Source organism: Mercenaria mercenaria, chromosome 5 (genome assembly GCF_021730395.1).
Source record: "Mercenaria mercenaria strain notata chromosome 5, MADL_Memer_1, whole genome shotgun sequence".
NCBI classification, from domain to species: Eukaryota; Metazoa; Mollusca; class Bivalvia; order Venerida; family Veneridae; genus Mercenaria; species Mercenaria mercenaria.
In genome coordinates this window covers 10,950,637-10,974,015 of record NC_069365.1, presented here as the reverse complement: position 1 = coordinate 10,974,015, position 23,379 = coordinate 10,950,637, and the positions used below count along the sequence as shown (strand labels likewise).

The 23,379-nt window shown below is 35.6% G+C and overlaps 1 protein-coding gene across 2 annotated transcripts in view; it reads left to right on the top strand.

Moving 5' to 3' along the window:
* The window catches only part of LOC123556442 (uncharacterized), a 468,205-nt gene extending 447,669 nt beyond the window's left edge, over positions 1 to 20,536 (top strand). The window contains exons 22-31 of one of the 2 annotated variants that reach the window (XM_053542660.1): positions 911 to 1,065; positions 1,301 to 1,436; positions 10,383 to 10,529; positions 10,788 to 10,938; positions 11,111 to 11,184; positions 11,636 to 11,764; positions 12,311 to 12,442; positions 16,139 to 16,290; positions 17,161 to 17,296; positions 19,147 to 20,536. In XM_053542660.1, the coding sequence (XP_053398635.1) occupies positions 911 to 1,065; positions 1,301 to 1,436; positions 10,383 to 10,529; positions 10,788 to 10,938; positions 11,111 to 11,184; positions 11,636 to 11,764; positions 12,311 to 12,442; positions 16,139 to 16,290; positions 17,161 to 17,296; positions 19,147 to 19,221 (1,287 nt within the window). In that variant the 3' untranslated portion in view covers positions 19,222 to 20,536. The remainder of the gene's footprint in view (positions 1 to 910; positions 1,066 to 1,300; positions 1,437 to 10,382; positions 10,530 to 10,787; positions 10,939 to 11,110; positions 11,185 to 11,635; positions 11,765 to 12,310; positions 12,443 to 16,138; positions 16,291 to 17,160; positions 17,297 to 19,146) is intronic. The other variant, XM_053542659.1, reaches the window with a different exon arrangement.
* The last annotated feature ends 2,843 nt before the right edge of the window (positions 20,537 to 23,379 follow it).

The window sequence follows — 23,379 nt, the reverse complement described above, 5'->3', positions numbered from 1 at the left end:
GAAGTTGCTATATCCCATTTTTACCAGCGTTTTATTTGATGCATGGATTTAGACGATTCCAGCGTTGGCGATGTAACAGAAAGGAACAATAAATTATGAAGTTGAATACCCGTTGCACTGGTTATGGTTACTAGTCTAGTAAAACATGTTGTATATATCCATCACTTATACGGGTAAAATGTCAAAGATGTGATACATTTGTTTGTTATATGCACAGGAACCGAATCATTTTTTTTCTCTGTATGATCATAATAGGCATGATCATTATGACACAGGTCGCATCTGTGATTATATGTAACGTTGAAGGACTCGTTGCATACTCAGTGTCCATCCTGAAATGTCTTCTCTTCAAATTTTTCATTATTCATAAGTTATAGACTTTGTTAGATATCATTGAGCCGTTGGTTTTTGCCAGCCAGTTTTGTAAAGTAACTCTAGTGTTATGGTCCTTGGATAAGTCAGAAATAAAATAAATGACAACTTGTCTGCTGAGCGCTTATAGTATTCTAAATGCTGAGGCAGGGGTATATTTTGATAGTTTATCGCTCTTTTAGAAGTGTTGCTGTATTTGGAAAGGACTGTTGCCCTCGTGTTAAAATATATTACTTGTTATTTTTGTTATAGTTGAGTGTTATAGAATACCATTCTCTTGGAGGATAGCCAAACAGTATTGGTCCATTTTGTGGCATGGCGATGAGCTGTGTAAGGGAAGTCTTTATCAGCCGTCGTAATTAGTTACTAATGCATGTTACTGGAAACACACTGGTCTTTTATACCAAATTATAATTAATACACTAGCAAATTCACAAAATTTCTTTTCAAGAACAAATAATCATATAACAAAACTTGTTTTTTTAGAAAAGATTAACTAGAGATTGATACAAAGACAAAACCGATTAAAATATTTCAGGTAGGATCTGGAGAACGCCGAACAGTACTGCAGTTCCACTACACAGCCTGGCCGGACAAAGATGTCCCTGACACTGCTCTTTCATTGGTGCAGTTCTGGCGAAAGGTCAGGGGTCACGAAAAAGCTAAACGTTTACCATGGATGGTGCACTGCAGGTATTGATCAACATATTTATATCGAAATATACCATATTCCAAAAAAATCAGCTCCATTCATCATAAAATGCACGTTCAAACGAATTGAATATCAGTTACATGCATGATGCATTTGAAATTTACATAATGTATAAAACATTCCTGTTACAATAGTTCCACTTTTTGCCGAAAAAGCTGGTTATTTTATCCTTTGCTTCAGTGTACGTAAAGTCTAACTTCTGACATACTGTTTCAGTGCTGGTGTCGGGCGAACTGGTACATTTATTGCACTGGATTATCTGTACGACCAGGGTAAATCCGAGGGAAAAGTAAATATCAAAGATGGTGTATACAATCTACGGCAACAGCGACTGAATATGGTGCAAACAAAGGTCGGTTCGCAAAAATATGATTCTCTCAAACATGGTGTACTTAAATCGTACAAAAAATTGAATTACACTCAAGGACTTTTAAGCCTCCGCATGTATACATATGGAAATTTTGACCCAAGGTGATTTTCAGAATGCATATATTAATGTAAGATGCATAATAGATAAATATATCAAGACAATATATCTCCAATGCTTAACGAAACGTAACTATGGGTAATCAGGTTCATATTCTGATTAATTTCATTCAGATATATAGAAATTGTCAGTTGTTGTCGTCAGAAAAGTATATCGCATATTCGTTTATTTAGTTCCATCATAAGCAGGTAGATACATTGACAGTTTCTTTTCAAGTTAGTTTGCTTCATTTTTAGATTTACGTCTCTCTATTTATGACAATATTATACATACCAAAATTTATGACAAGAGGGATGATTTTAATTTTAGTATTGTAAATTTTCCCCATTTGGATGGGGATGTACCTCAGGCTACATCTTTTGGGGTATATATTTCTCAATTAATTCGGTTTGCCAAAGCATGTAGTCATGCCAAGCATTTCAATGAACGTAATCAATATATTACAAGTAAACTTCTTCAGCAAGGCTACCACTATTACAAATTGCGTAAATAATTTGCTAAATTTTACTATCGTAATTCTGATTTAGTTTTAAAATTCAATAGTAATTTAAAGACACTTCTGCGAGAAGGTATTTCTAAACCTGTTTTTTATGGGGATGTGGTTTACAAACTTCGTAAGATCTTTGGTCATGGTAATTTTCCAAATGTATTTGGTAAAATTATAAAACGTTTTATTAAAAGAGGTTACGACCCAACTGTTTTGAGACATACCGCATGTTTAGTGTTCAACCCGTTTACATTTGGACACTACGCTTCCCTCTTTGATTGTGGGGAGGACTCTATGATAAGCAGTTTGTAAATCCTACAAAGACTGAACTGTTTTGATATCTGTCTTCTGGCCTGTTTCGGCGGGCCCTTAAGGGTGTTTCTCTTGTTGCTCTGTCTTCTGAAAAGGCATTGAGTAGATACGTTTTTGGTTCTAAAGGTTTGCTTTTTATATATTTATACACGAGCATTTTTGTGTTTTACATGCCATGCCTTTTTGTTTCCATTACATGTGTTAGAGATTCACCTGGAGGGGATTACTTTATTTACACTGTCCCGTGTCTTTGGAACATGGTGGGGGTAAGAGTGAGGTTGGGTGCACACCATAAACCGGTGTTTTTGCCACTGATCGTTCCAAGGCGGTGCCCCACTGTGTTCCTTTGTTTGTTCGTTTTGTCCTCTTATGTTGGCTTTGTATGTGTGCGCGTGTATGTGTATGTATGTGTGTGTTTGTGGTGTACACGTCTGCGTGCTGTGGGTTTCGTTTTGGGGAGGCTGCGTTTTTGGTACGTGGCATTCTCTGTTTGAAATTTGTCTTTGTTTTTTATGTTGCTAAAGACATAATGACAATGACGTCATTCACGTGTGTCAGAATAATTTGTATATCTGATATATTCATAACATAAGCACAGATAGTAATTGACTCCCTTTTCATGCTTTCATTGCTTTAATTATTGTTGAATTGCTGTTAATGATAGGATTTGGGTCATTTGTGGCTGATTTTGTTTTGGCAGCCGAATCCCAAGACGATACTTGATTGTTTTTCCTTCTTGTGTGGGTGCGTTTGTAAGCTTGTGAGTCTATAACGGTGCCCTACTGTTTTCTTAAGTGTTGCTTGTTCATTTTTCTATGTTATTCAGTTGATCGTCGTTGTGTGTTTATCTTTGGTACATGAGTGTCTGCGCTATTGTGGTTTACGTTGTAGTGCGACTGTTTTTAAAGAACATGGCATTCCCTTGTATATTCGTCCTTGTTCAACTTTCCCCTTCGGATTCCTCTTCCACCCCCGCCCCATTTCTCCCTTTAGCATTTCCTTCCCCTTTATCAAGATTTAGCTTCTATTAATATGTACTTGTTGGATGTTTGAAGTAACCCGTCTGAAATATTTTTCCATTACAGCTTCTTTTTGTTGTGGGCCTACTATGTAAATGCGTGGGTCTGGGCTGTATTTTTTGTGCTCTGTGCTTCCGAGAAATCTACTCTTACCTATTATCTTTCATTATGTTGATGGCTATATCCCAGCATCACACATTATGTCATATACAATAGTTAAAGGGAACTAGATATTTTATAGAGCAAGTACTCGTTGTAAAATACTTCGTATAAATTTTGAACAATCAGAAACCAGTTCTATAAATAGCACCAATCAAAGCTCACGTCTGCTGAGGTATAAATAGGTAGAGGGATGACAGAGAGATTCATTCGGTATCCAGCGGTGGAAGAAGACATATCGAGGATTCAACTAATAATTAATCCCAGTACCTTGATAAGGAGGTTATTGCAACTACCCTGTCAGGGCGGATAAATTATTAAAAAGAAGACGTTTGAAGATCATAGACTAAAGAAGAGTTGCAAAATTTCAACAAGGTTTCGAGCTATAGGGCCAGCGCATAGGAGATTTACCTTAAGATAGTTGAATGCTATAGACAATAGCAAATATTAGTCCAGTAAAATGGTGTAAAAATACTTCAGAAAATGGGAAAAGCACAAAACATGGTACGTAACTATTTTAGGGCAAAACACTTAAAATGAGCATGAGACCCACTCCAAAAAATCCAATATGGCCGCCATGTATATATATATTTTCAGAAATACCTTATATTATCTATAAAACTTCTATAGACACTTACAGTCATCAGTATAATTAGCTAAAATCACCTGTTTGAATAAATTCAGACATATTATATTAACAAAAATACCGCTCTTCAAACAAAAATGAAAAAAGTTGTCTCCCTTGGATAAAATTTGCAATTAAACAGAAGAAAAGTCAGAATGCATTTATGTAAGTCAAAATTAAGTATATAATGGTAACTGGCATATTAAGAATGTTTAAAATGCCAAAAGTTCTGTGCAGAACTTTACAACAATTGTAAATTATTATACATACATTCGAACTTGGTTAAATGGAACCCGTCAGGACCGACAAAATGTATTCGAGTTATCGGTAGTTTGAGTGATCGAAGAATTTATCATAAAGAAATTTGGTTGGGACCTGATGATAGGTTCAAGTGAAGGATAGTGTTCGAATTATCAGAGTTTGAGCGAACGAAGTTGTCTGTAGTGTGTATTAGTGGATAAATGACATGTGTTTCACTTTGTCATTAGTTTTCGCGACTCAGAAAATGTTAGTGTTGCTGTATTCATTTCAATTTATTTACACTAAGAGAACTATATAATTCATTACCTATGTTAGTGAGATAGACCATGTGAACATCCCTGGCCTGTCAGACCATCATGATTTCTTTGGGAAAAAGTCAATGCCGTTTGATCAGCGTAATCAAATTTACATTTGCATGTTCCTGTAATGTTCTGTTTTTGTCAAATTGTAGCACATTGTGCCATAACAATAGTTTCATAGTTTCATGTGATATGCATATAATGTACAGCCACTAATGCCCTGATCACTCTCAGACGAACACCATGAAGATCACACTGTGTCCTGAAAGTTTTGACGTGGTGGGGACGGGGGTCAAACTCGAAAAATGTGCAGTTCGTTCGTACTGCGCCCTTACAACATCCTTGCCAGGTTCTCACGGCGTCTAACACGTTTACACTTATTTTCTTACCACGCGCATCTTCACGTCCAATGCGTTCTTACTACATTCTTAGTACGACCAGTCAAATTGCACCTCTCGCTTACCATGCTTTAACCATGCGCTTATCACCATCTCACTGCGTTCTTCGGCTACTTATAAATACGCGCCTCTGCAAGTTATATTGTGTCCTCATCTACACTCAACAACAATCAAATACAATATACGACAAGCTTCCCCCACCCACCTCCCCGTCCGCCCCGAAGAAATTAGAGCAGTCTTATAGTAAGCCATGGTGGAAAAAGCAAAGGCAGCGTGAAGGGTATACTAAGGTCCAGAAGTCCATTACAAGCTGCCAGTGTTGCTTAGTCCGTGATTATGTGGTAATTCCTGATGATATGCGATCATACCCATCGCTGGTTGAAAATGAAGTGATGGGGAATTGGATCCAGTATTCGTACTCAATTCTCAAAATCTGAAACAGACACGGTTAGAACCTGCTGCAAACGTGACATAGACATGTTAAGCACCGAAAGAACGTATTGATAACCTAATGCGGTATTCTACAACGTGGCATGTAGCATAGTCATAGCACACAAGCGTAGATAAGTCGTAGTGAGAACTCCATTGACGTAGCAAGAACGCAATGACAACCCAGTGACAGCGCAATGAGCACGTCATGCAGTCTTTCCCGTTCGCATCACGCTTGAACTCTGTCCTACTAGGTTTTAGTTACATCATTACTACGCCCTTATTAAGTTCTTCCTGCTTCCTGATTCGAACACGTCTTCACTACTTTTGTTTTGAACATGTCCAAAGCTCGACCGCGTCCTCTACACTCGTGGATACCATAATTATCATGTTCTTATCGGTGTCTACTGTATTCCTTCTACATTGTACAAGTTCTTACTGCGTCCTGCCAGTTTTTAGGACGTAGTGGGGACGTGGCTGAGTGTGATGAGGGGTATAAATTAGGAGCAGAATCTATCATTTCTACAAAAAATGAGCTCTAATATCTAGTTCAGGACAATTTTACTGAAATTAATATATTTTAGATAAGGACATATTAAATGTGAGAACTTGAGGATTTATCTAATGAGCACATTTATTCAAAACACAATTTTAATACCAATTTACTAGTTTTAAGACAACAAATATTATTTATTTACCATTTGTAAGGCTATGCCACTACCAGTTAAGCAGTCCAATGTAAGAATAACACTGCCTTTTCAACCAAAACTAACCAGAACAGCTCGAGCTTACTGGTGAATCAAGCTTTTAAATGCATTTTCTACACCTTCCTACAAACTAACTGTTCATATAATATTTCTGTGGTATAGATGGAGGCTTTCGATACACTTCTTTACAACAAAACATGTCAAGTAGCTGATCATCCATCTGTTCACACAAGGATTAGGGCTATAGTGTGCATTCCTGCATCGTCTGCTACACCTCTTGAACATATTAAAAAAGGTTGCCCATTAGGTCGGGCACATATGGGGTTCAGATGTTCTATCACATTACTAAAATTCCAAGTCAAGATAAATAAGGCTGACCAGAGGTATCTTTGATAAATTGAAACCTTTCTGGTAGTTTTTGCCTCAAGTACCTGAGTCTCATACCAATAGCTCCTCAAGTGCATTTGCAACCTAGATAAAGGCTGTCGAGGAAGATGTAATTTGTCAAAAGTGCTGAAATGCTCTGCACTGCCTTATGCAAGTGAACTGAAGTTGTCGACAATCTCGTGCTTGTGTGTACTGACACGAGTATCTGACATTTACCTTATTTCAGATTTCAGCTCACTGTGCAGAGTAATATATTTCATAGAATAGTTACTAAGTGTTGTCCGTGAAAGCAACTTTTATATGTTCAGTCTTACTCTTCTTTGTTACACAGTTAGCATTACATAATCAATGATTATGTGATCAATTTATTATGCAGATATTGTGACTGCGGGTGCATAATAAGGAACGTTGTTTCATTTGATCCTACTAGCCCGTCGCTATAATCTGTTCTTGCATTTCGAAGTCCCAAACCGAAAGGGGTAGTTGTCGTACTTGGTGTCATAGGAACTACAATTTTATATAGAAACTAAGTTAACTGACCTTCGCATTCTCCATATTACCTACCATCTATCAACAAGGTTTCATAAAGAAGTCTTTAGAATTTGCACTTTTGAAGTTACTGAAGAATCCGCCATTTGCGAATGATGGACAGACATACAGACGGACAAAATGATGTACAAAAGCAGAAAAAAAAAGATAACAAGCATGTTTTGAATTCTTCCTCCTATCTATGTACAATTTCTCAAGAAACAATCTCTCCTAGTTTTGAAGAAATGCAGGATGACACTTTTTGTCATATTTGTGCAATATTTGTTGCCATAGCAACAACATTTGTTGCCATAGGAACAAATTTAAACCGCATTAGCATTCTCCACATTGCCATCTATCCATGTACCACGTATCATGAAAAAATCTGCTGTAGTTTAAAGTTATTGCAGTATCCCACTTTGCATGGCTGACGTATTGACATGCATATGGGGGCAACCCATAAGCCCCCTCTGGCTAAACACTGGTGGGGGAATAACAACAATGTTTCAATATGCTGCTGTGGAGGGAATGCAAGTAAAATAATATAATTTACATATAGTAAAACAAAACATCCTTTAAAATATAAAAAACACATTGATAATATTAAACTAAGTTTTAAAGGCTAGATTTTAGCCGTTACCATGGAAACAGAAAGAAATTAATATCATTTGAATTGTAATTGTTGCATTTGATGCAAATTTAGGATTTCTTATATCATATACATTTATATTTCGTACATTCTGGGGATGAATGTAAATATAATGACCTTTCATTAGAATCTTGTAAGGTAAATATTGAGTTTTGGTGGCCATTTTGGAAAATGGCCGCCGTATCGGCCATCTTGACAGATATCAAATGGGTCCCATGAAAAAAGGGTCCCATGAAAAAAAAGTTTTTATGCTTAGCTAAAAAGCTGTGCCAATTTTGGTGCTTTTCCCATTTTCTGGAGTATTTTTGCATTTTCTGTTACGAATTGATCGGACTATATAGGCTGAGCATCGAAAAGCTGAGACAGAGACGCAGAGTTTGTTAATCTATCGAGATAGTAGAAGAGTTCCAGCTTATAGACGGTTCAGCGTTATCGGCGAAGTACAGCCAAGGCATCGGGGATATACCTATATGGTAGTTGGATGCTACATGTGATAGCATATAGGCGCTGAGCATCCAGGAGTCAGGGCAATTATACAGAGTTGCAACTTCAATTAAGAGGACAGAAGCCGAGCATCTATACGTTAGGGCTCGTATGTTGTTGATTCAAAGACATGGTCTGACGGGAATTCAACAAAAAGACCAGTCAAGTATAGAGTCTCCAACCTATAGGAGTCTGAGCTTATTATTATTAATTGAAGATTGTTAGTTAGAAACATTTAGTGATTTGCCTGATTCCTGAAATTATTTAGCTCCTAATCGAAATCATTTCCGAATCAATGGTACACGAATCATTTAAGCAAGGTAGCCAGAGGAAAATTCTATATATGAGATATTTGGTCTCACCAGTTATACATTTCAACAAAGGACATTCTACATCGTTTGTCAGCTAGTCTAAGACATAGTCACCTTAGCGATTGGACCCATTTCATTGTTCAAGATACTAAATGCGTAGGCACCTCCCTGGGTCATATAACTCGTATTCTGACAACGTGGTGGTGTCAAAGCCACAGCCTGTCCAATATAATTACTGTAACTTTCCCGTACCTACATATATATGGTGTTTTCCTCCTCCTTACTCCCCCTATTGCCCCCTTCTTTCCCCTTGCATTTGCACTACTTTTTGCATCCCTCCCCCTTTACTTTGAGTTAGTTTTCGTTGCTCCCCTTTATTCAGGCTGACAGAATCTTAAGGAGGTACACAATTGTTTTTCCTGCTTATATGAGTGTGATTGTGAGTCTAAGAAGGTGCCCTACTGTTTTCTATGTTTTTAGTTGGGTATGGTTGTGTGTTTGATTGTGGTACACTAGTGTCTGCGCTTACGTTGTAGTGTGACTGTTATTAAGGAACGTAGCATTCCATCTGTATTTTCATCCTTGTTCTTCTTTCCTTTTCAAATTCCCACCCCCACCCCACCATTTTACCACTTCCTCACCCTCTATCTATATTTCACATAAAGTAATATGTACTTGTTAGATGTTTGAAGCAACCCGTCAGTAATATTTTTCTATTACATCTTCCTTTTGTTGTGGGCCTACTTTGCTAATGCGTGGCTCTGAGGCTGTATAGTAGGTGCTCTGTGCTTCCGAGAAATCTACCCTTACCTATTATCTTTTTTAATGATGCCGCTTTACAGAGTTTCATTAAAAGCTTTTGAAGAACACCTACTTTTAAAATAGTAAAAACCAATACTGATTTTGATAAATAGACATTTAATTTAATAAAGCTCGTGACATTTTGAAACAAATGGTTGTTCACAATTGTACCATCGGCATCTACTTAATAACATTTACTTTTTGTAAATGTGGGCAGTGAATTTGGTATGACGTGAATTACAGCCCAATGTACACGGGCACATGTGGCGGCGACTACGCTCATCTATCACAAAAGAAACAACCGTACTGAATCAGATTTAATGAACAACGATAAACGAATAATAAAATATTTCAATACCAGTTATATGAATGAAATAATTGACATATATAAATGAGGCGTTTTTAAAGCCATTGATTGTGTGCGTTACTTTAACTTTTGTCAGCCGCAAGTCACTTTCAAGCCGAATTTAGCTTAGATTTCCCAGGGCGAAACCATAATTTTAACTTGCAATTTATATCAATATGGTGCCCAATACTGTGTGTTTTTTTTATAAATGATTTCTTCATTTTCTTTGTTAATGATAATAGATTTTAAAGTGAAAAATGCTATTTTCATGTCACGTGCATACTGAACTGCGTAATGACAGCGATTTTCATTTCCTTTACCTTGACACCTCTTATTTTCGGAAAAAAATGACGTTTTTATGCTAATTTAACATGTGACAAAACCTTCCAGCTGGCTTGCGTTTTTTTGTAGGTGGCTTTTTCTGTTGGATATGTATCAACGTTTGTGGTTATACCTGGGTTTCAGCTAGTGCATGAAATAATGACCAGATGAGCACATGGCATCTCCCTGCACCGCCATACAACCTATAATTGTGTTGGTGCGAGGTTAAATCCTACAATAACAAAAATGTGTTTTATTTAGATTGATAAACTTATTCTTTGTTAATTAGGAGCAGTATGTTTATCTACACGAATCAGTTGCAGAAACACTTGATCCTTTAGGAGCTGTGTGTGAAAAGGAACACTACATTAATGTGCATAGGAAAGTGTTTACTGAAGAAGGAATACCTAAACCAGTCTTACATGAAGAATTTGAAGTAAGTAGTTTCATTCATTTCTGTTAGCAGACACGTTTTCAGAATGTTCATTAATAAATACGTCTAGATTTTTGTGACTGTTTTGCCACCTGACCAAAAGCAGAACAGCTACCTCAAAAATGCATTACAGATTAACAAACCAATACCATAACTATTATAATTGAATGTTAAATATGTTGCGCCGCTCGAACATGGAGACCTTCATAATATATCTTACAACGAATCTGATTTGAATAAAATTATTTATCCTTATTGCAGAATATTTGTGAAGACACGGAAGCGGGAACTGAAACAGCAGAAGCAGTTTATCGAAATATAGCAGACACTGACAGTGCGAGCAGCAAAGACCATTCTGACGCGATGCTCCCGGAAAACATATCCAAATCAAGAGATATTCAAATCGTTCCTGGTAATCATAATAACCAAAACCAAAATAAAATAATTACTATAACAGCTAGACGGAGAATTTTATTTACGCTTTAGTTTGTATGAAAGCCGATTGCCTGCAAACAGTTTCTATATTATTTAAGCTGTAAGCAGGAGGATAGGAAATTATAACCAAAACCTTCTTGTCATTTCAGATAACCTCCACCGACCTAGATTAGGAATGGCTGTCAAAGGAAGAAATGATTTCATTAATGCTGTTTTTGTCTCAGTTAGTGTATTTTTTTAAATTTTCTTTTTGTACGTTAGAGCCTTCATACATTAATTTTATAAAGGGGGAAATATTTCGTAGCCGTTTTAGTATAATACAACTAGCTGGAATATTGACACTTGGTTGCCGTACTGAATAAAAATTCTGTAAAGATATGGACTTAATTGTAGGGAAAAGAATGTCACTCTTGAGACGCGATTTTGCTGAAAACACATTTTTATTTGTGAAGAAAGTTATTATCTGCCTTTGCAGTGGTGCAAATAGGATGACCATCAAACAAAATAATCTGCTACTTATAAATATATAAATGTTACATAGATTATGAATAGTATCAAAACGAGGTATGACAGCATGAATGCATCGCAATAAGTTAAACCATGATTACAGCGATATGTCATAACTGAACGTTGAAATTAAAACGCAGAAGTATCTATCTTTCAATCTTTTTCAGACATACAGACAAAAAGATCGCATGATTCTTACACAGTTTCCATTAAGAGAAACTGTTGTTGACTTTGTAAGAATGGTGTGGGAGTTTAACATTAAAACTGTTGTATTACTGGATGACTCAGTTCTTGCGGTATTTGCCTTATTGCATTTGAAATACGTTTCATATTATTAAGAACATGTCAATAGACCTTTTTAATAAGAAGATCAGATAATAATATCGATATTGCTTACATATCGTCCACAACATTCTCTACGAGTAATTCTAAAATATGCATTTAAAGAGCACATCAGTTGTACTTCCTGTATAGATAAAAAAAAGTCCGATAATGATGTAAAAAGTGCTCATTTATTTTCTGTGATGTGTTTGATTTTATAGGATAATTTTGATTGTTCTCGAGGTAACTTAAGTATTCTTTGTAAGCTGGTATTCCTAATAATTGCATTGTACTTTAGAAGCTATGTAATTTTTACTTCGTAATTATAAGGTCTTAATATATTTTAAATTTAAAGTAAATTAGTTCAATAAATTAATAATCTTTCTTAAATTTTGCTTGCGTTAAATTTTTCATATTAAGGAAGAAATTCACGAAAACTTACGCTCATAATAAAACTCACAAGACAGTTGTTTACTTGTTTTCTCTGACAAATTCCAAACAGTATTCGATGTCTGTTACAGGAAGGTGTATATTGGCCTTCAAGTGAAGTACCAAAAGCGATTGGACCACTAAAGGCCGAACTTGTGCACGAAAAGAAAGAGGAGTTTTACATATCAAGAACAATTAGATATAGTTTCCTTCTAAACGACAATGTAAGTTTAACATATAATTTCTTCACCTTTCGCAATTATCATAAACAGTCAAGTATATATTCCTTTTCACTTTACATTTTTAAATGAGCATATTAAGGAGGTGGAAATTGAGAACAATCTTTACAATACAAAATATGGAAACTAATTAGTAACCCATGACTTAGATGCTCTTGTTATGAAATTAGATAATCATTACATCATGTGTGGAAGGCTTGAAGAACAAGTAGATAAATTGAAATCTGAACTGTATATTTGGTCTTCCGGAGCAAGTTACTGGAAAAGAAAACAACAACAAAAAGAAACAGATACTTTAAAGCATTTGTCAAAAGTAGCGTTCTTGATTTTTTGTCCTGTATTGATCGAGATGAAATCAACTTTGCAAGGAGAAATAAGGAAGATGATAATGATAAACAATGTGTGGTACTTATAAAACTTTCATCTAGAAATTTAAATTGTTTACCGGTCGGGATAAACTAAAGGATAATGGAATTCGAATTTCAAATAGACAGCGTGCAATTTTGTAGTTATTGAAAACCAAGGGACAGAAAACTAATTACAACAAGAGCTTTGACAGCAGCGCCTTGACCTTTGACCTGGTTACCTTGACCTTTGACCTGGTGACCCCAAAATCAATAAGGGTCGTGTACTCAATAAGTACTACCAGCATGTGAAGGTTGAAGGTCCTGGGTGCAGTGGTTCGCGAGTTAAGTGCCTTCATGCAAAAATTTAATGTTGTGACGAACTAACGGACGGAAAGTTGAAAACTAATAAGCCTCCCTTCGGGGGCATAAAATGGGCGACTACAAATAATGACGAAACCAGATGGTATTCAGGGTTTTCCCGGACGCAGGTTTTCTGCGTCCCTGACGCGTTTTTACTGCTTTGAACTCGCATTTTTTAGTGCCTCTGCGTCCCACTGGACCCGCAAAATCGGTCATGAAACTCCTTTGCACTGAAGCCTCCTTTGCACAGATACCCATGTAAAATGCGCAGTTATTTACCACCGGGACCATCCCCGAATCGTGGGTGCTCATTATACACAGGTATAGACCATTTTCCAACTTCAAAACAAGTTTTGTTATCGATGTTCGCCATTTTGGTAAAGGGAAACTACTCTCCGCGCTAACTGTCACCGCTAAAATCTAAGATTGCTGTTACGTTCCGTAAAAGATCGAATGGTTTATTTTTTTATTAAACAAAATTAATTTCATATAAATTTAAAGTATTTCGATGAAAAATATTAATAAATCACAGAAAATATGATACTAATTATTGTGTGTGTTGAGTTTCTTTATAGTCGCCACCGGTTAATACCATATGGGCGACTGTTGCTGCAATTATTCCCTCCTCCTTCGTCACATCGTCTTTTCTTCACTCCCGTTATAGAACATCAATTATAGTGCATCGTAGTTATATGTCTTCATAGTTATGTGTCATCTATTATGTATGTCGTCGTGTTTCTGTGACATCTGTTGTGTGATTCTTCTTAAGTTTGTTGACAACGTTGTTATTACGTCTACATTTAACGGTCTGATCTCCAGTCTAAAGGTTCTCGCCACCACGTTGTTACGTCGCCTCCACCAACTGTCTTGTCCGAAGTGCCGCATCCGGAAGCCTGGTTCCGATGTCCACCTTGTCGATGAACCAGCTGGAGAAAACAATATAAACATCTCCAGAGATGGTAATCCGGCATCGAGTCGGGGGTTCCGAGCCGACATCAGCCTCGTCGATGAACCAGCTGAGGTATCGGGAAAGCGATCCCTCAAGATGGTAATCCGGCATCGAGTTGGCCGGGATCAACCAGACCCGGCACCCCGGTTGTAGAAAAGAGGTCCAACACGATGGCAAGTTGACTAGACGATCCCCTTTTATGCCACACTCCTTGGTTTTAGTCATGTGACGCTAACTAGATCAAGCGTTGACCTAGTTAGGCGCTGACCCAGTTTAGCGCCATATGTGCCCTCTCCGCGACGTGCACGCACCAAGGAGGTCGAGAAGTGATACTAATTAAGGATCGAGTATTATCTTTAACCGAGATAAAACTGTGAACAACATAATTGACACGAGGTGACACGTGAATTGCCGGTAATTACTGGCTATTTGATCATAACAAAAAGACTATCACACCTTTTGTAATCGTCTGATTGAGAAGCTCATGCCATTTGAAAGATACCATTCCGAATATTGAATCAATTGCTATCTAAATTAAAAAGATACAATTAAGTTCATTCGGTTTTAGGATAAATTTCTGTAGTAATAATGTCCATTTTCAAGATCAATAATTTGTGGACCCCCAAAAATTATTAGGGACCCTTAAATTAGCAGCCATGGGAGTGCATGGACTCCCAAATAAAAAACCCAAGGGAAAACCCTGTGAGGTATCGGGAAAGCGATCCCTCAGAGATGGTAATCCGGCATCGAGTTGGCCGGGATCAACCAGACCCGGCACCCCGGTTGTAGAAAAGAGGTCCAACACGATGGCAAGTTGACTAGACGATCCCCCTTTTATGGCCACACTCCTTGGTTTTAGTCATGTGACGCTAACTAGATCAAGCGTTGACCTAGTTAGGGCGCTGACCCAGTTAGCGCCATATGTGCCCTCTCCGCGACGTGCACGCACCAAGGAGGTCGGAGAAGTGATACTAATTAAGGATCGAGTATTATCTTTAACCGAGATAAAACTGTGAACAACATAATTGACACGAGGTGACACGTGAATTGCCGGTAATTACTGGCTATTTGATCATAACAAAAAGACTATCACACCTTTTGTAATCGGTCTGAATTGAGAAGCTCATGCCATTTTGAAAGATACCATTCCGAAATATTGAATCAATTGCTATCTAAATTAAAAAGATACAATTAAGTTCATTCGGTTTTAGGATAAATTTCTGTAGTAATAATGTCCATTTTCAAGATCAATAATTTGTGGACCCCCAAAAATTATTAGGGACCCTTAAATTAGCAGCCATGGGAGTGCATGGACTCCCAAATAAAAAACCCAAGGGAAAACCCTGCTTACTAGACAGAATAGCAAATTGGTCTTGATCCCAGACTTGCATAAAAAGTGCTTTGTCGAGATCCCTTTTATCTCTGAACGTGCCTAGTATAATCGCGATTAAATATATTGAACTAAAGTGTTTATGTAATTAACGGTCAAGCTGATAAATCTATTGTTACTTGTATTAGCAGATTTGAAAATCCGACTGAGAGTAACTATTTAGGCTATCTGCCTAACCGCTAAAATATTTACCCAAGAGCCGGATTTTTCCATCTGCACCTGCAATCAGTGATACATTCTTTTACTTGAACACCTAATTCTATAAATATTGAATGGAATCAGTATTTACTTATAAGTAACACAAACATTTACGCATGTATTTATAGATGTAATACCGCTAAAATTAAGAAAATGTGGTATATGACGTTTTCTCTTTTTTATATTTATCAGTTGATTGTAACAAGAGTACAGTTTGGTTGATGTAAATTTAAATTTTTCATTTCCACAAACTTCAGATCAAACTGTATATTTAATATTAAGGAATAAATGTGAGACGAAGCCAGAATCGGCAGTTATTAAAAGTCATTTTCCACATTGATTGTTGTTTTTGTCAAAAAAGCGTAAATATATTATTTTGCCAAATTTCCAACCATTTGTTATTACTGAGTATCTAAATAATCCAAACTTTTTTATAGGAGCAGCAAAAGAATGTTCATATGTTCCATTTCCGAGCATGGCCAAGCTATGATAAGATACCGAAGAACACAGCGTCTATGCTAAGACTGATATCAGATATTGAGAATGAAGACACGGGCAAAGAAAGTAGTCCACTGGTGATACAATGCTTGTGAGTATCTTTAAGGCGTAATAATCTAAAGTGACAGAAACACATTTTACTGCTAAATCGAGGATGACATGGGATCCAAAAGTCCAATCAACTCTATTTTTCTGTGGTTGGTTTATGATTGGCTGACCACTTCCAGTTTTAAGCATATTTTAATGATACTAATGACAACGAATTTCTTTTCCATTTTATGCGAAGAGCTGTAGATTCATGATGAATTTTTAAAAAGTAAAAAAAAACAAAGGATATCAAACAAGGAAAGCCACGTTCTAAAAACGCAGACGCCCCAAACGCAAACCCAGCACGCGGACGCACACAGGATCAACACACACACACGCACGCACGCACGCACGCACGCACGCACGCACACACACACAAAACAAACACACAAAGATAAAACAAACAAATAAAGGAACACAGTGGGGCTCTGCCTTGGAACGGTCAGTGGCAAAATCACCGCTGGGGTCGTCTGTTTTTGTCCCGTAGAGTAGCTAAAAAGATTGAGTTTTCAGTGAATATTTATGTAGTTGGCGCGGTATTATATGGGGAGTAAGAGGTGTTGCGCATTTTGTTACCTCCGTCGACAGACACAGTCAAACCGAGTCTACTTTTTTCTTTGTTGCCAGGGTATTGCATATTTCCTTACCTTTTATGAAGAAATTAAGACCTAATCTACAAATAATTGAATCCTATGGTAAAGTATTTTATAGAGTTTGTTCATGAAAATGCATTTTGTAGATTTTGTTCATGAAAATGTATTTTGTAGATATTGTTCATGAAAATTGACAATTACAAATTCAGTGTATATCGAGAATACATTATTAAACAATCTGGTGTTTCGAGATATAACCTTTACACTTTGACACATTAAAGAAACGGTGCTAAGAAGAGCGGGCTCCTGTGCGTGCTGTGCTGTGTGCTGGAGAGGATGAAAACAGACCGGGAGGTTGCCATTGCAGAAACTGTCAGGCTGGTCAGACTGAGAAGGAAACAGGTTATTGACAACATTGTAAGTCACCTTGACCTAAATTTAAAATAGTTTATGTTAAGGACTCGTATGGTCTAAACAATACAACACTTTGCTATAAGCAATCTGCAAAGAATACCACTTGACTCTAAAGACCATTAGTTACATTTTCAGTTTTAACATTTTCAAACTTGATTTTGTCGTCCTTACAGTTTATCATTAGGATACATCATTTCTAGACGCAATGATAGCCAGATCTTAAACAGCCGCTTTCATCTCGTCGCACATTTTTATGTTTCTTTACTCTGTCTTTTGCAAATTTATTGTGTGTATTCGTTTGACAGGTTTTCGTTCCATATACATGTAATGAGCATTTTGTGGTGTGCATACAGTGCTCTCTGATATCAGAAAACCGGGTTAAACTTTCTGATTGGTGCTTGCCACTGTCTGTCCGCTGTGCTCTTTTAATATCCCCCGCCGAAGGTGGAGTGATATAGCTTTGGCGTTGTCCGTCCGTCTGTTCGCCCGTGTATTTCCTTCCAGAATTGAAAATTGTTATCAAAAGTTCTTTAGCTGGAATCACCAAACCTAACATGATTATAACTTAGCACATAACTTTTGCTCACATATTGTATTATCCCCTTTGACACAGTAAAAGCAGAGATTTTCTCCTTGAATAGGTAAAATATAGGGATTTTAACTGTATCTAATTAACCTATGAAATGGATCTTTATGGAAATTTATATAAATATAGATCACTATAGGATGGTGGTGCTCACGCAATTTTGTCAAGATCAATTCAGTTACAGTTGTTGCCATTTAATTGTTTTACAATCCATAAATTTAGAGATAGTACCTAAAATTTTAGATTATGAAAAACAATTAAACAAAATGCTGGTTGCTGATATGTAACATTTAAGATTGAATATAATGCGTTAGTCTCGATTTGATCATTTTGAAGCAAATTATTCAAGATTTTCTTAAACTTCTTATCTAATTTCCATGTAGCTGCTCTTGCCGATAGTCCTACCTTTCAAGCCATTGATAAATATTTAATCCCCAATTATACATGGATTATTGCGGGAAGAACTTATCTCAATGCAAAAAAAAAATTGTCAAATACATGATTATTGTGTGACTTTAAGTCTAATAAAATTAATTCAGATCCACTATAAAAGATGAAATTTAGATGTAGTGTTATTTGTACCACATCGCAAATCATATATAAAAAAAAGAAAGAAAAAACTATTCAGTATTTACCATGAAATGATTTATCACTAAGTTTTTAACCATATATTTACGTCATTGTTCCTATTAACTGGTGTCATGCAGATCAACTGGTAAATGCAGGATAGGATTAATATTTGTTTCATTGATTGATCTCTAGTACTGTGTCTAATAAATTTCCAAATAACAAGGTACCCCATTAATGAATCTCCGTTAAATTTAATACAAAATTAATTTAAATAACTATAGGGCTGTGGTGCATCTACATCTTTCGTCAGAATCTTTTCAGTAACAGTAGAGTTATTGCCTTTTGATTGTTTTAAATTCATACAATCCCACTAAACAAATGTAAGCCATTGATGGATCTGTATATTGTTTGTACTGTCCTGTTTGTCTGTTTATGTTACTTTGTTTATATATTTTAAAAAGGTATAAAAGTCAATGACAAAAACTGCTTTCGATAGGCTTCATTCTTAGAAAGTGGCTATTGCTATAGGAACTTTGTCCTTATTTTGCTTGCTTTCCGAATCGTAATATATATGAATGTTTGATGTACATGCGATAAATGATTCCGTGGCATTTTTATATCTATAATTCTCTAAAGAAAACTGGAAATGTCCTTTATTAACAGTGGTATTTATAAGTATGTTTTATTTTCTTTCCAGGAGCAGTACAAATATTGTTATGACATTGTTCGAGAATACATCGAGAACCATGATGTCTATGCAAATGTCATGTAAATCTACAAAAGCAAATTACATCCAGCATTGTGTGATGCAGGAGTCGGTTACAAAAAGTGTAAATAAATATGTCTACAAATTTACTGTCTGAAAAACAGCAAGTGATAAATGTACAAAACCCTGTATTCAACTCTCATCGTATAGTCGACTCCCTTCGTATGTTCAACTCCCAGCGATTGTAGAATTTATGTAATGCTTGGGTCTTGACGTTCAATTTGTCTACATCAGGCCACTGTTTCAAATGGAGTTTTAGTCTCAACATTTTACCGTAAAACAAATTACTCATTGTGGTATAGAGCAGCATGAAACATATTTGAGAATTGACAATGCAGTACTTTTGATTTTATAATTACTGTACGCTTAGTCTCTTCCCGGCTGTTTTCTTTTAATCAAGCATTCATCTTGTATGTAAATAAACCGTATGTACATTCTACTAATCATTTCTTATAAAAATCATGCCAAAACCAAAAACAAACTATTTCACATGATGATACTCTGTTGTTGTAAATAATGTAATATCATTCAAGATTTCTGATATCATATACCCCCAACAAGAAGTTGCTTATTACTTCATCCACGGTTTAACTGTGTTGGCAGTTTATCTTAAACGTGCATTAGAACTAGTATCTTTTTTATTTCAGTATTTAATTAGTACTTTCAGTTTTAATGATTTTTTGATGTAACAATTAGTAGCTTCTCGTGGTTTGTCTTGTACATATTTTTGCTTACTTACAGTGTATATAACGTTGATGGAGTGCAATAATCCCTCCTTACTCATGAACTGAATGACAATGTATGTAATGTTAACGATGTTTAGATGTATATATATTGTGACGCGTTGATTGACTAAACGAAAGAATAAACTACTCTGTAAAGGTGCTAAATGATTGAACTGAATAGAAAATGTAACTCGTTTTCTATAGCACTGTTCTACCAAACTCGGCAAGGATTTTGCAGACCTAAACCAAACAAGTGTACAACTTCTTTATATAAAATGATACCATGTCATCCTCAAAACTTAGGTGTTACTTCCCGTTTCTTTTTTTATCCATGTATATTCATATATTGTATACGACTGAGTTAAAATCAGGAAGGGATTTTCAATGAGTGTCAAGTAGTTACACTGATGATGGTGTGTTACAGCTCAAATGGTGAACTTTCCATTGATATATAACATTTTGTAGGTGCAATATTAGTGTATATGAAAATGAACAGAGAAAGGTCAAAACTGGCTGCTACTTTTTAGCGCTATGCTGGTGCAAAATAAAATTCGTCTTAGTCTTTTGTAATGGAAAATATATACAGTTAAAGTATACGATTTAGTCAGTATGTCTCTAAAGAACTATTTTGATAAATCAGTGTGAATTTTATGGGAAAGAACACTGTAATATAAGATTTAGTTCAGTGTAAGTAATTTCCATTTAGGAATGAATTACAAGGTGGTGTTTAATTTAGTGTTTCTTGCCCATATATGATATAAATCCTCATATAAAGCCTCCAAGCAAACACTTAAAACACGCGCATGTTTTTCATACCAAAACTGATATTTTTAAATAGACAGATCGTAGAAAAGATATATCACTATTTAGCATCCATAAATAATGAATTTCCTCTTAGACTCAATCTACAAAGACGGAATATATGGAATATTTAACAAAAAAATAAACAATTAATTACAATTTATTATATAAATCTTGTCAAAAGATACCAAACGTACATTAAACTACATCTTTTGAGAATCCAAACTTGAAAATATGGACAGCAGATACTATGTAATTATTAATAGAAACTGAGTAGTGTTCTCAGTCTCTCTGATGCAGATATTTGCTTTAAAAACAATTACCTCCTTGGTCATTTTTAAACCAGATATTTGAAGGGCATTGAGATTTAGTGTATACATTATGATAAAATGATATTTTTCATAAATGTAAGTTGAAACCATGACATGAGGTAAAGTTCTTTAAGTTCAGACATTGGATATCGTGTACCACTTCAGTCCAACTTGATCTTATCTCTGCCATGTATACTAGTATATCTATTTATTTACATATTCTATAAGGTTCGACTGGAAATTGGTTTACGATGTTTGATTTTCTACAATAGATATATATTTCTAAGAAAATGAACTTGCTTGTAGTATTTTGATAGCGCCTTCTTAAGTAATCGGCCACAAACACTTGGGGTCAGGAACCCCTCTCCTCCGCCCTTGCCAACTGTTAGCATTATAACACGTGCTGAGCATAGATGACAACCATAAAACGGGTTTGTTACATTTTCAGCATGTTTTAAAAATACACACTTTACCATCAATGCTCTTGAAAAGTAAAGATGGATATCTGTAAAACTAACACTAGGAAACAATTGTCGATTTAGCCTTTATGTCTGTAACCATTCTGTCAAATTACATCGGTCCTGATCCCAGGTGCCCCAAGTTTCTGTGTAATCGGCAATAACTTTGGATTTTATATTCTGTTCGCCGATCCCCGTTCGAACTTTCGGTATTGTAAAACGATTTAGAGGATATTTGGTTGTTTCGTTCTAAAATTTTATCTTTTCGGCGTATATGGAAATGCACACTACGTTAATGTATACGTATTTCGATTGTTTTCGAGTGGTTTTTGTAAAACACAGCACAGAGCATATTTGGAATGACAAAAATTTTATCGAATAATTCAGCCCTTTTATTACCAAGTTAAAATTATAAAAAGTCTGGAACAAGCCTCCCAACAAAATCTGCATGTAAACTTGATGTTGATGTTTGGGATTTTTGTAAAGTTTTACTTGAACTGAGTGTGAACGGTAAAAAAGCTGAAAACGCAAGATAATGTGTAGGATGGACGGACGGACAGACGACCGATACCACATGCCTCACAGATCTTCGACACCCGAGGAATAAGAAAACAAATTTAAACTGTCTTGTTTGTTTTTCTTTTTCAAAACTACAATTAAAGGATGACCATTAGAAAATTAAAGGAGCTTATGTTAGCAGAGTTTGTTCAGGCTCTTTAGTTTAGATACATAGGTCCGAATCATCCATTTTACTTAAAATAAATTTTACAATTTTGGTACTGTAAAATAATCAAAGATTATTTTATTTGTTTAACTTGTCAAATAAGGTCAGAAGTATATTAGCGGACATATGACGAGTACATATCTGTCAAGCTGATATATGATGCATTTATGTAATTGTTTATTATATCAAATCCACACGTTTTATACGTCAAATTGTCAGACAATACATACTGGTAACAGATGTTATGATATAGCTATTTATAGAGTTACAAATATTTAGATAGGCAGAAGAAGTCAGAAAGGGTCTGGGACAGTCCAGGTGTGAATCTGGAGTCCAAAGCTAAGACCTAGAAAATGGATCTTATAGATATTAGCATCAAGTTAGGTTTTAGATATGACATTTGTTAAGATCAGACTTAAGAAGTTACAAAATCAATTATGAAAGTTATGTACGAAATATTCTACTGTGTAAATAAACATCAAAAACGTTCAGACACGTGTTGTGTTACGTTACAGTACACATTCTGAGCTCATATGCCTTCTGTAAACAGTTTTTTGTTTTTGTTTTGGGTTTAACGCCGTTTTTCAACAGTTATCATTTAACATTTAAACAGTATCATGTACAAATAAACATGCATATGAATGAAAGGCATATGCGAAACAACAGTCTAGGCATAGGATAGAATTTCGACATACCGTTTTTAATATAAAGATGTCAGTTGGTTTTAATGGTCTAATTATACTATAGTATATGAAGTGTTTGAATAGTTACTACAAACGAAGCAAAACATATGTGATTGAAGATTATAGGATGTCCCTGCTGGAACAAAAGCGAAATAAACAATACTTTTATTCATACAGAGTGTGTAAGATATCGGTCAGGATGGAATATTAGTAGCGCGAACATATCGCTGAATATTCTATGACATCATTTAATTTAGAAGGATAATTATGTTAAATATTGGAATATTTATAAAAATGAAGCTAGCAAAATGCATATTTAGATTTAGAATATATTTCGTGAAATTAAATCTATTTATCTCGAAATATATCCATGTTTTGGAAACCCTATAATGCAATATGTATCGGATGAATGAGTGGCGTAGCCAAGTTAAAATGTAAATTATGATGTTCACGATTAGTATA